This window comes from Molossus molossus, unplaced genomic scaffold (genome assembly GCF_014108415.1).
Source record: "Molossus molossus isolate mMolMol1 unplaced genomic scaffold, mMolMol1.p scaffold_m16_p_23, whole genome shotgun sequence".
NCBI classification, from domain to species: Eukaryota; Metazoa; Chordata; class Mammalia; order Chiroptera; family Molossidae; genus Molossus; species Molossus molossus.
In genome coordinates this window covers 15,501,645-15,515,289 of record NW_023425359.1, presented here as the reverse complement: position 1 = coordinate 15,515,289, position 13,645 = coordinate 15,501,645, and the positions used below count along the sequence as shown (strand labels likewise).

The window sequence follows — 13,645 nt, the reverse complement described above, 5'->3', positions numbered from 1 at the left end:
GAGTTGAACAAACACTTCATCAAAGATACCCAAATGACAAACACATGAAAAGATACCCACAGTATAGCCGTTACAGAAATACAAATTAAAACCACAATGTAACACCATTACACACCTATTAACCAAAAGTAAAAGGGCTGACCATACAAATGTTGGCAAGGATGTGGAAAAACTAGAACTTTGGAGGAAATGTAAAATAAAACAATCACTTTAGAGTAGTTTGGCAGCTTCTTAAAAAGTTAACATACACCAAGCATACAACCCAGTCATTCCACCCTTCGGTATTTACTCAAGAGAAATAAAAGCATTTGTCCACACAAAGACTTGCACCAAATACTCATAGCACCTTGATATGGAATAGCCAAAACAACCCACATGTCCATCATCAGGTGAGTGTGAACGCATAAACAAACTGGGGCATATCCAGACAGTGAAACACCTGTCAGCAATAAAAAGGCAGTAACTACCGGTATACACAACAAAACGGGTGACTCTCAAAATAATTATGCTGAGTGAATTCAGACAAGAAAGTGTACATGCTGGATGGTTCCATTTATAGAAGATTCAGAAGATACAACTAATTTATAGTGACAGCACGTGGACCCAGTGGCGGGACCCTGAGGGTAGGAGGGCGGCTGGAAGGCAAGGGTGATCACAAAGGAGACAAGGAAACTGGGGGGATGATGGACATTTTCATTATCTTGGCTATGGTGACGTTTTCAGAGGTGTGTGCAGTATGTCAGAACTTCCCCACTGTGCACCTGAAATATGTGTAGTTTATTGTGTGTTGATTATACATCAATAAAGCTGTTTTTAAAAAAATACCCCGTCACCCAGCCAGTGTGGCTCAGTGGTTGAGTGTCAGCCCTGCACCAAGAGGTTCAGGGCACACCATTTGGGGGTGTGCAGGAGGCAGCTAATCAATGTTCTCTCTCATCGATGTCTCTCTCTCCCTCTCCCTTCCTCTCTCCCTAAAATCAATAAAGAAAAAAAAAAACATTAATTTTAAAAAAGAAATAAAAAAATGCCCCGTGAAGGGAAAAGATGCATTGCGTTGAGATGCACTCAGCCCCTGTAAACGGCTAAGACCACCGCTGTCCTTGCATCAGCCTTTTCTCACCACGCCCGAGGACAGGTGGAGCAGGACGACGTTAGATCATCTGGATTCTAACAGGAGTCACTGCAGATTGCAGAAAGGTAACTTAGCTAATTCCTAACAGTATTAAAAATTCTGAACTGCAAAAAGAAAGTGTAGACAGTACCAAAAAGATGCTCGCTAACATTCATATGCAGTAGCAAAAGCATGGATATACAACTTTCCAATTCTCTAAAAGCATTACATCAAACAAATAAAATCAGCGCAAATACTTCCTCACATACACTCTACATTTAGTTTGTTCTGAATCTGTGGTATATTCAGCATCTAAATTCTTTTAATAGTCAACATTGGCCCTGGCCGGTTTGGCTCAGCGGTTAGAGCATCAGCCTGCGGTCCAGAGAGACCCACGTTCGGTTCCCGCTAAGGGCACGGACTTCGGTTGTAGTTTGTCCCCGGCCCTGGTTGGGGAGTGTGGGTGGCAACCACTCGATGTGTCCCTTTGACGTCAATGTTTCTCTCTCTCTTCCTCTCTCTCCCTCCTGCTCTATCTGAACAAGAAATGGAAAAATGTCCTCAGGTGAGGATTTAAAGAAATAATTAAGTAAATAAATAGCATTTTAGAAATCATTAAAATTGTTTCTATGAAACAGACATAACCTTTTAAAAATAAAGGTGACCCTTACTAACCCACTGAACACCAAGGTGACGATGAGGGAGCGCTAAGGGCTGAGCAGCAGCAGCCCCGCGGTGTGTACTTAGCAGGGCAAAGACAATCACTCACCCCGTTCTCCTTCCTCCGATGGTCTCCAGGGACTTTCACGCCATTTCTTTTTAGAGTTGGGTCCTGAGACCTTGGTCCACTCACTAAGCACAAAATTCAAAAACTATGCATTAAACCAGAGTTGGAAGATAGTCTAAGTACCAGTTTATTTCTTAGTTCTGTAATTATTGCCCTTTGATATATTAAGTTAAAAGTAAACTTCAAATAAATTTTTTTCTAATAGCAGCAGCATTAAGGTCTCAGAATTCAGCCTGTTTCGGAAAATACAGAACAGTGAAGAGTGAGCTCGAGAAAATACCACATACTAACTACCCCTAGGAAAGCTCCATGACTCAGAGACCAGAAAGGAAAACAGGATTAACAAAACAAGTATACTTCTGATTATGGGTAATCCACACCATTCTCTCATAGCAGCTCCTCCTAGTTCTCCATTTAGCTCCTCAGCAGTGAAATCAGGAATAGTTTCATTGAAAGAATTAAGTGAAAATTAAATCAACCCATCATTGAGCTCATTAACAGTGTATTGTAACTTATACAGGAAGGAAGCAACTGAAAATACAAGTGGTATTTTGAATATTTGGTTTATCGAGGACATTTTGTGGTCATTTGTAAGTGCTATGAAGTACTTCCCCATTTATTTAAGTAAAAAACTTCAATTTTTTTAGTTTGGGAAAGTACTAACTGGAAAGCTGTTTTTCTGGTTTTTTTGGCTAATGATAATACACCAAGCCAAAATATATGGATCTCTTTGTATCACTTAATGCATCATAAGAGGGAAATAGTGTTAATTTAAATTGATACATCATAAGAAACAATATCAACAAAGAAAATTTTTTAAATACATAAAATTAAGCTTATATTTGTACTTCCAGAAATTAAAAAAATTATTAAATTATCTAAAAAATTTTAGATTAAAATTCCCTTTGACTCAAATGTCTACTCTATCTGCCCCAAAGTTTAGCTCAGACTCCCACGCCAATAAATACGATGTCCTCAAGCCAAGTATCACACTTATACCTAACTCTAACGTGTGACATTTGCTTTAAGACTGTTCAATTCTGTCATAAAACAGCTCCAGTGATCTGTCACATTATTTCTGAAAGAAAAACAAATCTACCATTTAGGAATAATAATTGCTTTCTTTGCTGCCTCAAATAGAGTACCCAACCAGTCTCTCCTTAGCAAGTTCAGTTGCACAATCAGAAAGGCAAGAGCTGTAAAAATAATCTCATGTACATTCTGGGCCCCAAGTCCTAATAAAACTGGAAGAATATGCTGACAGTCTCCTAATCCGTGACCTAAAAGGCTACACTGAAAAAGGCCACCAATGCCTTACTAAGACACTGACAGAGGACTGCTCTATCCCGATTCCAACACTAGGTGGCACTGGTGTTTTGTGACTACGAGGAAACAGCTCCTTTACCTTCAGATCATATTTCTCACATTACAGACACACTGAAACTGCACAGCACTACGGAGAGGCTGTTCAATAATTTACCCAGGACTACAGGGGAGGACATTTGAACTGGCAGACAAGCAGGTCAAATCCAGCTCATTTCTTAGAAAAGGATGCATGCAGCAATATAAATAAAAAACAAAATAAAAATGAGATGCAGGTGCCAGTTTAAAATTACGAAAAAAGAAGGCGTCAGGAGAAAATACATGCTTATTTAAATCAAAACCACAGGCACGTCACTGCTGGCTCGGCAGCCAGCCCGAAGGAGGAGATTCGAGTTCCACATCTGGCTCTGCCTCCAGGTGTGTGGCCTCTGACTGGCCATTTAACCCCAAGTATTAGCATTTCTCATCTGGAGAGTGGAAGAGGCCGGACAAGTCAATTTTGGGGTCCCCCCAGTCTAAATTTAATACTTTCTAATTGCTGGGTATCATATGGACATTTGCATAAGAGCCATAAAACAGACTAGAACGTCCAATAAGTAACATCTGTTACCTACATTCTTACTCCCAAGAATTATATACAGAAGTCAAACCCTCAACTTTCCATTTTAAAAGAGCCAACATTCTGCCTTGGCCGGTTTGGCTCAGCAGTTAGAGCTAGAGCGTCAGCCAACAGATCAAATAGTCTCGAATTCGATTCCGGTCAAGGGCACGTGTCTCGGTTGCAGTTCGTCCCCAGCCCTGGTAGGGGTCGTGCGGGAGGCAACCAGTCAATGTGTCTCTCTCGCATGGATGTTTGTTTCTCTCTCTCTCTCCTTCTCTCCCTCCCTCCCACTCTAAGGGTAAATGGAAAAATATCCTCGGGTGAGGATTAAAAAAAAGGTTCCAACATTCTTAGAAATACCTAGTAATTCGCTTCCACTGAGAACAGAGCTTCCCATGACCTCAGATTTGAAACTGTTTCTTCTCCCACATCCTACGAGACCTCCAGGGTCCCAGGGACGGTTGTGTCCTCAACGTCTAGCGACGCGTTCAGCCTGCTATTTCTCCGCTGTCATGTACTGCCTCCTACCCTCTCATTATCATCTATAACTCTGGTCACAACCCTCATCACCAGATGAGACCACCTGACTCCCGTGTCCTCTCTACTCGGGGTCCCGCATTCATCCCAGATAACTCCCCTCCTAAGAAGGGGCTCGCTCAGCTCTGCAGCCTCCTTGTCTCCACTCCATCTCCAGCTCATTTCATGACCAACCTGAAGCCACATCACCTTGAAGCGCTCCACTCAAAATCTTACATTCAAACATCTCTCACTGCCCCTGCACCGATCTGAGCCTGTCACCTCTGAACCCCGGTAGCCCTTCCCCTCCTATCTTCCCTTCTTCCCCACCCAGCTTAGATGTCATCTTGCCAATATCCTCTTCGTCCCTGTCCCACTGACCTTCCACTGAACTGGTCTGGTGTAACTCCAACCTCGGGTCAATTCAACCACCTTTCCCCCTCTTACAACCCCCTGGGCCGGAGAGCTGCCACCCCTGGTCTGCATGCCCTCTCGTGGAGGTCCACTGGCCTCCATGGGGCCTGGCAATCGGCTGCCCCACAGGGCTCTCTCCTGGTCTTCACAACAGCGCACAATGCCAACCACGTCCATCATCACTTTCAGACGGCTGCCTCCGACTTCCGAGCAAGCATGTTTTCAGAGAGAAGTTCCTTGACTTGCTCCCACAGACACATGTATTTACTCGCATCTGCAACAGTTTCTTTCTGTCCTGTTACCATGGAAGAGGCTCCCTCCTCTGCCCACAAGGATCTCTCCACCAGGGCTGAGGTACTCACCCATCAACTTCTCCCGCCTTCAAACAAAACAAAACAAACAAGACCATCCCTTGCCTGCTCCCCAACAGGTCTCAGAAGAGTCGTCTCTCCCACTGTTCCTACTTACCTCTCATTCACCCCTCGGATCACCTGGTTCTGCTCCAAAGCATAAAATCACATTCAAATCTTGGTGATGACTCAGAGAATGCTACCTACCAATGTCCCTGCCAGGAGGGTGTTCATGACGAAGGAAGAAACGCACTTCGTTCCTCTGACTTCCAAGCCTTTGCAGGACGTCAAACATCCGCTCGTTATCTGCAACGGGACGTTCTAGAGAAAGACAAACACATCATGTTATCTATCCTTCATGCAAATTATACATTGGGAGTGTAGGAAATACACCACATCTGAGGTCATTTGTTTTCATCATAGGACCCCTTAGAAAATGAAGTATCACAGAATTGTCACATATACGATCAGTGTCAAACCTGTGGAGACCTGGAAAGAGGGCTGGATCTGGGCCGGCTGGAAAGAGCGTGAGCCCCTCATTCCGTGGGCCCCTCACTAGCATCACTGCCGCTCCACGCCCATGGTTTCCGAGGTTTCTGTCACCTATTACACAGGGGGTCTCTGAGGGCCCGTCTGACTCTAATGGTTCTCGGATTCTCTGATATATACACAACTTTCTAAATAGCCTGGTCTTACCATCTATTAGACGATTTTTAAACTGTAATTGTTAAAACTGTTACAAAAATTGGACGTATCTATTTCCAAAAGCTATTCACTGCACTAAAAATACATCCACTTGGCCCCTCCAATGAGAATGCCAATTGCCAGGACTTTTCTAAAGAAAAAAAGGGGGGGGGGGACTCAGCTAAATACCCTAATAGATAGGAACTTCAGGAAAAACAACATTCAGCTCCTCTCAAAAAATCTTCCAGCTCTGGCCGGTGTAGCTCAGTTGGTTGGCACATCATCCTGAAGGTTGCTGGTTTGATTCCCAGTAGGGCACATACCCAGTTTGTGGGTTCGATCCCCAGTCGGGGTGTATGCAGGAGGCAACCGGTCAATGTTTCTCTCCCTCTCTCTCTCTTACTCTCCCTTCCTCTCTTTCTAGAATCAATGAAAAACATATCCTCAGGTGATTATTAAAAAAAAAAATCTTCCTGTCTCTAGAGACCTGGATATAAAAACCAAATATACTGTTTGAGGATGCAACTGCTTAAAATCAAAAAGCTCCAGTAATGTCACTATCTTTTTTAATTTATCTTTATTGTTGAAAGTATTACAGATGTCTCTCCTTTTTCCCCCACTGACACCTTCCTCTCCACTCCCGCCACCTTAAGAAAACTCAATGCACTTGTCAGTAATCAAAGACACTATTCTGCCCTGGCTGGTTTGGCTCAGCAGTAGAGTGTCAGCCCACGGACCAAGGAGCCGCAGGCTCAATTCCGGTCAAGGGCACGTACCTGGGTTGCGGTTCGTCCCCAGCCCTGGTCGGGTCATGCGGCAGGCAACCGGTTGATGTGTCTCTATCACGTTGATGTTTCTCTCTGTCTGTCCCTCTCTCCCTCCCTCCCTCCCTCCCACTCTATCTGATAATAAGTAGAAAAATATCCTCAGGTGAGGAATAAAAAATTTTTTAAAAGACACTATTCTAAGTACGGTAAATAACACAGGCAGAGAGGAGCAGCCAAGCATCCAGCAGCCAATTCTGTGAACTAACCCTAACCCAATCGGCCTGGTTACAGTTCTGGTTCTGTCTCGGTAACAGAGCGTAATACTGAGAAATTCTAACTAAGACTACCTCCCAAAGGGAACACCCACAGATGAGTAGACAACCCCTCAAAAGAAACTGAATAGACCCCTCCACCTCCTCACCAAACTCACTCTCTCTCTCTCTCTCTCTCTCTCTCTCTGTCTCTCAAAAGAAATAAAATCCCCAGATTCCAGAAGCAGAAAGAAACTCAAAGAAAGTGAAGCAACTCCCAGTCCTCGATGGGTTGGACCATCTTAAAAGGGCAGGAACCGGCTCCGAAGTTAGGAGCTGAGGTCCTGCTGGCCTGTGATGAGGAAGATCAGGCTGGGCCTGCGCCTGCTGAGTTACAGGCCAAAGTTCCCAAAGCCCGGCTCTCACCCCAGGCTCCACCACACCTATCTCCTGGTCACGGCATCTGGGCCTCCGAGCAGGCCTCTCCTCGTGCTGACGACCATCCCCGGCACCCTTTGCTCCTGCCGCTGGAGACGTCCGTCCGCCACTGCAGTTATCACACTGCACGCTACGCGTCTGCTGAAACGTGCTTCCACGTGGAGGCAGGAAACCTACCTCTACACCCCTCCCAATCGAGCCGGTTCCAGGCCCATCACAGGAACCTAAGAAATGCTCTCTACACAAGCGAGTGAGTGGGCAGCAAAGAAATGGAGATGGCAAATAAAAACTATTGGTTTAAAAAAAAATTGTCGGTGAAAGAAAATAAGTAACTTGAGAAGCTAATAAAATCAAAGTAATAGTATTTACTTTTTTTTTCTAATCCTCACCCGAGGATATTTTTACATTTATCTTCAGACAGAATGGGAGGAAGGGAGGGGGAGGGGGAGAGAGAGAGAGAAACATGGATGTGAGAGAGACACATCGACTGGCTGCCACCCGTAAGACCCCAACCAGGGCCGGGGACGAACTGTAACCGAGGTATGTGCCCTTGGCAGGAATCGAACCCAGGACTCTTTGGACTGCAGGCCGACACTCTAACTGCTGAGCCAAACTGGCCAGGGCGTATTTACTATTTTTTAAATGGGGCACCTTGAATAATTTATAACAAAAAAAGCGAGGGGAGTTTAAAACATAATGACTATTGCCCTGACTGGGTGGCTCAGTTGGTTGGAGTGTCATACCGTACACTGAAAAGGTTGCAGGTTCAATTCCCAGTCAGGGACATAGTTAGGTTGTGAGTTCAATCCCTAGTCGGGGCACATACAAGAAGCAACCAATGTTTCTCTCTCTCTAAAAATCAATAAACATCCTCAAGTAAGGATTAAAGGAAAACAAAAGCATAAAAGCTATTACTTACTGTACCGGAGACTATGCTAAGCCCCTACATTTATTATCTCCTGGAATCCTCACACAAGCCTATGAGATTGATTCAATTATTTTCCAACTCTGTAGATTAAACACTGGAGAATTACAGAGATTAAGTACCTTGCCTTCAATTATAAAGCTAGTAAATGACAGAGACAGAATTTTGATGACCTCGTCCTTAATCACGTCATACAAACAACCCTCAAATTAATTATGAGTTCACTGCAATCAAGCAGAATCCCAACAGAATTTTTCATGGAGCCTTTCAAGGTAATTCTAAAATTTTTCTGAAAAAGAAAATATACAAGCATAGCTCAGGTATTTTTGAAAAAGCAGAATGAAATAAACACCTGCATTACAGATACACACCATACTGTAAAACTGTAGTAATTAAAACCAGTTCTGGCCCTGGCCGTGTGGCTCAGTGGATTGAGTACTGTCCCATTCACCAAGAGGTTGCTGGTTTGATTCCCCATCAGGGCACATGCCCAGGTTTTGGGCTCGATCCCCAGTAGAGGGCATGCAGGAGGCAACTGATCAATGTTTTTCTCTCTCTTTCTCTCTCCCTCTCCCTTCCTCTATTTCTAAAAATCAATAAAAATATTTTTTAAAAAAACAGCCCTAGCCAGTTTGGTTCAGCAGTTGGAGCAACAACCCACAGACCAGAGAGTCGCGGGTTTTGTTCCCGCTAAGGGCATATACCTCACTTGCAGTTTGTCCCCAGCCCCAGTGGGGGTCGTGCGGGTGGCAACCACTTGATGTGGCTCTCTTACATCGATGTTTCTCTCTCTCTCTCTTTCTCCTTCTCTTCCTCCAGCTCTATCTGAAGATAAATGCAAAAATGTCCTTGGGTGAGGATAAAAAAAACAAAACAAAAAAAAACCAAGAGCAGAATTAATATAAATGTTTATGAACAAAGAAATAGTTAAATCAACCACAGTTTATGTATACTATGAAAAATTACGTAATTTTTTTAGATGATGTATATTTAAAAGATCTCCAAGCTATGCTGTAAGATAAAACAGTAAATTGCAGGATACTGGTATGTATAATGCTAGTTACGTAATGCAAAAAGTGAAAGAAATAACACAAAACTATTTCTATAGTTACATACAAATGCAGTGAAAAATTCCAAAAAGCTATCTGCTAAAATTAGAAGCAATTATATCAAGTAATCAGGAGATGGGTTTGGGGGAGAGACTTCCATTCTATCTGTATTACTTCTTTTACAAAAAGAACACATTCAGATGTTATTCACCTCTTTTGTTTTAATTTTTAAAATTAGAAGAAGAAAAAGCCTTAATCATCATCACATAATATGGGTCTAGGACTCAAGTGAGCAAAGACACTAGAGAGGAAGCGGGGGCAGAGTCAGAGCCTCACGGAAGAGTGAGCCTCGGCCAAGAGAGAACGTTCTTCCTTTGTGCAAATCGAAGGAAGGGCAGGCGCACCTTCGAAGAGACTTTGAGGCAAGTACAGAGCAGGAAACTAGGGAACTCTACCGGGTGCTTCAATCATCTCAGCCGGGCATAAGGAGAGGCAGTGTGGTGGATGCAAGGAGGCGACCAGAAGCAGCCAGAAGCTCCTGTATTCCATCAGTGAACACTGACTAACACCTACCACCTACCAAGACCCTCCTGAGCTTGTGTGCAGCAATGAAGAAGGTAAGCAAGGCCTCTTCCCTTAGGGAGTCTACACTCCAGTGCACGTGTCTGGGGCTCCAGGGATTAAAGAGGCAATAAAGTAATAAGCACGTGCGCACACACGCACACGCACACATGCACGCGCGCACACACACACACACACACACACAGAGTGACATATCCACACAGGCGATTAAATCAGGATGACATGCCCTGGCCAGTTTGGCTCAGCGGTTAGAGCGTCGGCCTGCAGTCCGGCGAGACCCGAGTTCGGTTCCCGCTAAGGGCACATACTTCGGTTGCGGTTTGTCCCCGGCCCTGGTTGGTCGTGCGGGTGGCAGCCACTCGATGTGTCCCTTCACGTCGATGTTTCTCTCTCTGTCTCCCTTCCTCTCTCTCCCTCCCACTCTATCTGTACAAAAAATGGAAAAATATCCTCGGGTGAGGATAAAAATAAATTAAAAAATAAAAAATAAACAAACAAGTAAATAAAATAAAAATGATCACTTGGGTTCCTTTATGCAAATTGTCTAATCTAGCTCTTGTGAGAAAATTTAAAAAAACAACAACAACAATTCAAGGAACATGAAGAAGACCTAGAACACCCAACGGTGGGAAAGTCAACCACAGATGAATAAGAGGACTTGCCTGGTAAGAACTGAGCGCTCAGCCAAAGTCAGCTTTCATGACAGGTGTGAACCCAATGAACACTGTGTGATCTGCACCCCAGAGAAGAACAAAGAAACAGCAGGAGCTCACTCAGGCTGCGCAGGAACAAGCAGGACTTAGAAAAAGTTACTCCCACATCTAGAGACTCCAAGGGGGCCAACAAGAAACCAGGTGCCCCATTTTAGAGCTCCAAAGAACTATACTGAGGGATCGATTTCAAGGCTTAAAGTAATGCCTAGATTTCGCCAGTGCCTTCTGCCACCATCGTAACTCAACACTGACAGCGTTCCCTAAAAACCTACAAAACCTTAGAAAGGGCAGAACAATCAGAAGGCCTCAAGTTTCTAACCAAGCTCAGCCCAAGCACATAAAAAATACTCATGAGCACACCAGACGCTTCCACCTGGCATATCAGCTGCCTGGCCTTTGACCTTCTCTACTGTGGTGTCTTCATCGTATTGCAGAAACAGAAAAGACATTATGTGTCACAAGGCTGGATGGAGACCGTTCTCTCCTGATGGACGTGCTCTTCTACAGCTTGGATCAAGATGAGCATCACCCCTGCCACATCCCAAAACCAATGACCACGGAAGACGCGTAACCAGAGCACCGGGCTGCCTGGCTCTCTCACCTGAGCCACACCACACTTCAGCCAAGTGGCAATCACTCTCGCCGGGTTCCTTGCACAGGTCCACCACATCTCTGCATATTGTTTCTGGAGTGACAGGCACCTCTGTAAAGTGCTGCTCGTTGTTGCTGAGGTACACTGTAAGAAACATCTGGAAACAAAGAGAGAAAACACAACAGTTATCAGCGCTGTCCACACGGGTGCTGTTCACTTTTGTTCACCTTCGATTCCTTTCCCCAGGGTCAGTCAAGTGCGAATGTTCCACAGAACAGCTGGCTGACCCTGGCCCCAGTGCGGGGAGGGATCTGGAGCTCTGCCCCTCCAGAGCACAGCCTGCGGAACCCTAGGGAGCCTTGGAGTACAGTCAAACCAGTTCACATGCAAGGTCAAATTCAATAATTCCCTGACATTTTACTCATGTGATTTGTCTACCAAATACCTAGTTCTTAGTATGCACCAAACCCACACTACATGCAGATCTTCCTATCGATTCTGTAAAGGTGATCGGGGATACCATGCATACATATTTCATGCACAGACTCTTTTTGGAAGGATACATGAGAACATAACGTGTTGCTTCTGAAGGTGAACATGGAGGGCAATCTAATATTTATACCATGCGCATATATTCCCAATTCAAAGAATTGTATTTTTAAACCTAAAATGTTTTAATCAAGAGAAATACCCACGTTAAATATGTCTTCATGTCAACCAGGTGTAAGCAAAATGACTGGCTGTTATGCTACAACATATCTGACCTGTAGATAACACACTCAGGCCAGCAGAGGATTTAAATCTAAAACTCATTAATAATCTTTTCCCCAGCAAAAATAGACATTGTATCTTAAAAACACTGCTACTAAAGAATTCAAGTTTTCACACCTATTAAATTACCGAGAGAAAAAAAAATGCTGTTAATTAGCAGTGCTGAAGAAACTGAGAGAAACAACAAATTGTCGATGGTGATGTCAGTCAGTAAACCCCTATGGTTCATTAAACTCAGTGAGCACCTACTATGTTCATGCAATTCAATGAGTACCTACTCGGTGCAAATCAGTATGAGTCAGGATAGAAAAACAAACCATTTGAAAGAGTAACCCCACTGTGAGACTTCATCCTGCAAAAATAATTGATCCAGGAAAAAGAATGCAAAGGCTGTGGAACGTGGGCTTGATGAACCAGTACAGCACATTCTGCAAAAATAATTTGTGAGACTCTGCTAACCACTGGGGGAAATTGGGTTTTAAGACCGTGAAAAGCAGAATGGGTAAGATCTGCACTGTGATCACACAACACAAGAACGTCACACAACTGCCCTTCCAGCTTCAACTTGTCCACCCATCACCGCAGAGCTGGGCACGCTGCACGGGGCTCCTCTTTGTGAAGAAGGCAGATCTGACGAGGGACAATGGCGGAAACTGGCTAAGACACCAGACTGGGTGCCTCAAGGATCTGATCAGTATGAGGAGAAGGTGTGCACAAGTGGGGGGGGGGGCAAGCTCAGCCTTGCAATGAAACCATATTTTCTTAAGGGAATCCAAGTCACCACTTCTTGCAGCCAAAGCTCTTAACCCCCATAAATGTGTGTAACACAGAAAGTGACCCAGAAAACTAGAAAACATAGACAGCAACCCATTACAACTAGAAGGTAATCCAGAAAAGTTATAATAGTGGATTCTGTTGAAACAATAAATAAGATGAATGAAAAAAAAAAAAGCTGTAGTTTCCCAGGATGAGGTCAGAACCTTTCGAGCTAATGATACCAGGTTTTGCACATTCTGATACATAGTTCTAGGCCTCAACTCGGCCAACAAGGCAGCACTTTGATTTTTTTTATTTTTATTGATTTTAGAGAAAGAGGAAGGGAGAGGGAGAGAGAAAGAGAAACATCGATAAGAGAGAACACTGACTGGCCACCTCCTGCAGGCCCCCCACTGGGGACCTGGCCCACATCCTGGGCATGTGCCCCGACCAAGAATCGAACCAGCAACTTCTTGGTGCAGGGGTCCACAGTCAACCACTGAGCCATGCCGGCCGGGCCAAGGCAGCACTTTAAAACTGTTACACAAGCCCAGAGTGGCTCAGTGGTTGAACGTCAACCCATGCACCAAGAGGTCATCAGTTCAATTCCCGGTCAGAGCACATGTCCAGGTTGTGGGCCAGGTCCCTAGTTGGGGGACATGCAGGAGGCGGCCAACTCATCTCTCTCATCGATGTTTCTATCTCTTTCTCCCTCCTCTCCCTTATTCTCCCTCTAAAATCAATAAAGAAAAAAAAAATTTTTTTAACTGCTATAAAAAAAACTGTAAAACATTGAAAAAATAAAGATTAAGCTCACAGAATTCCACCTGCTGCTGCTCTGGCAAAATACACAGCGTACGTAATGACAGAGGTCAACGATCTACACTTCACTGTGAAGCAGGACTTCTCTCCTCTGTCCTCCCACCCACACCAAAACTGTCTTTGAAGTTGAACACTTCAAGAATAGTAACTATTTTCACTGTAATTATGAGACTTAGGGGTGTTTATTAAATAC

General features: G+C 44.2%; 1 protein-coding gene across 1 annotated transcript in view; it reads right to left on the bottom strand.

Moving 5' to 3' along the window:
- TP53BP2 (tumor protein p53 binding protein 2) overlaps positions 1-13,645 on the bottom strand; it is a 55,812-nt gene that overhangs the window by 22,654 nt on the left and 19,513 nt on the right. The window contains exons 2-4 of the mRNA XM_036277558.1: positions 11,113-11,260; positions 5,310-5,423; positions 1,881-1,963 (exon numbers count right to left, since the gene is read on the bottom strand). Coding sequence (XP_036133451.1) covers positions 1,881-1,963; positions 5,310-5,423; positions 11,113-11,260 — 345 coding nt within the window. The remainder of the gene's footprint in view (positions 1-1,880; positions 1,964-5,309; positions 5,424-11,112; positions 11,261-13,645) is intronic.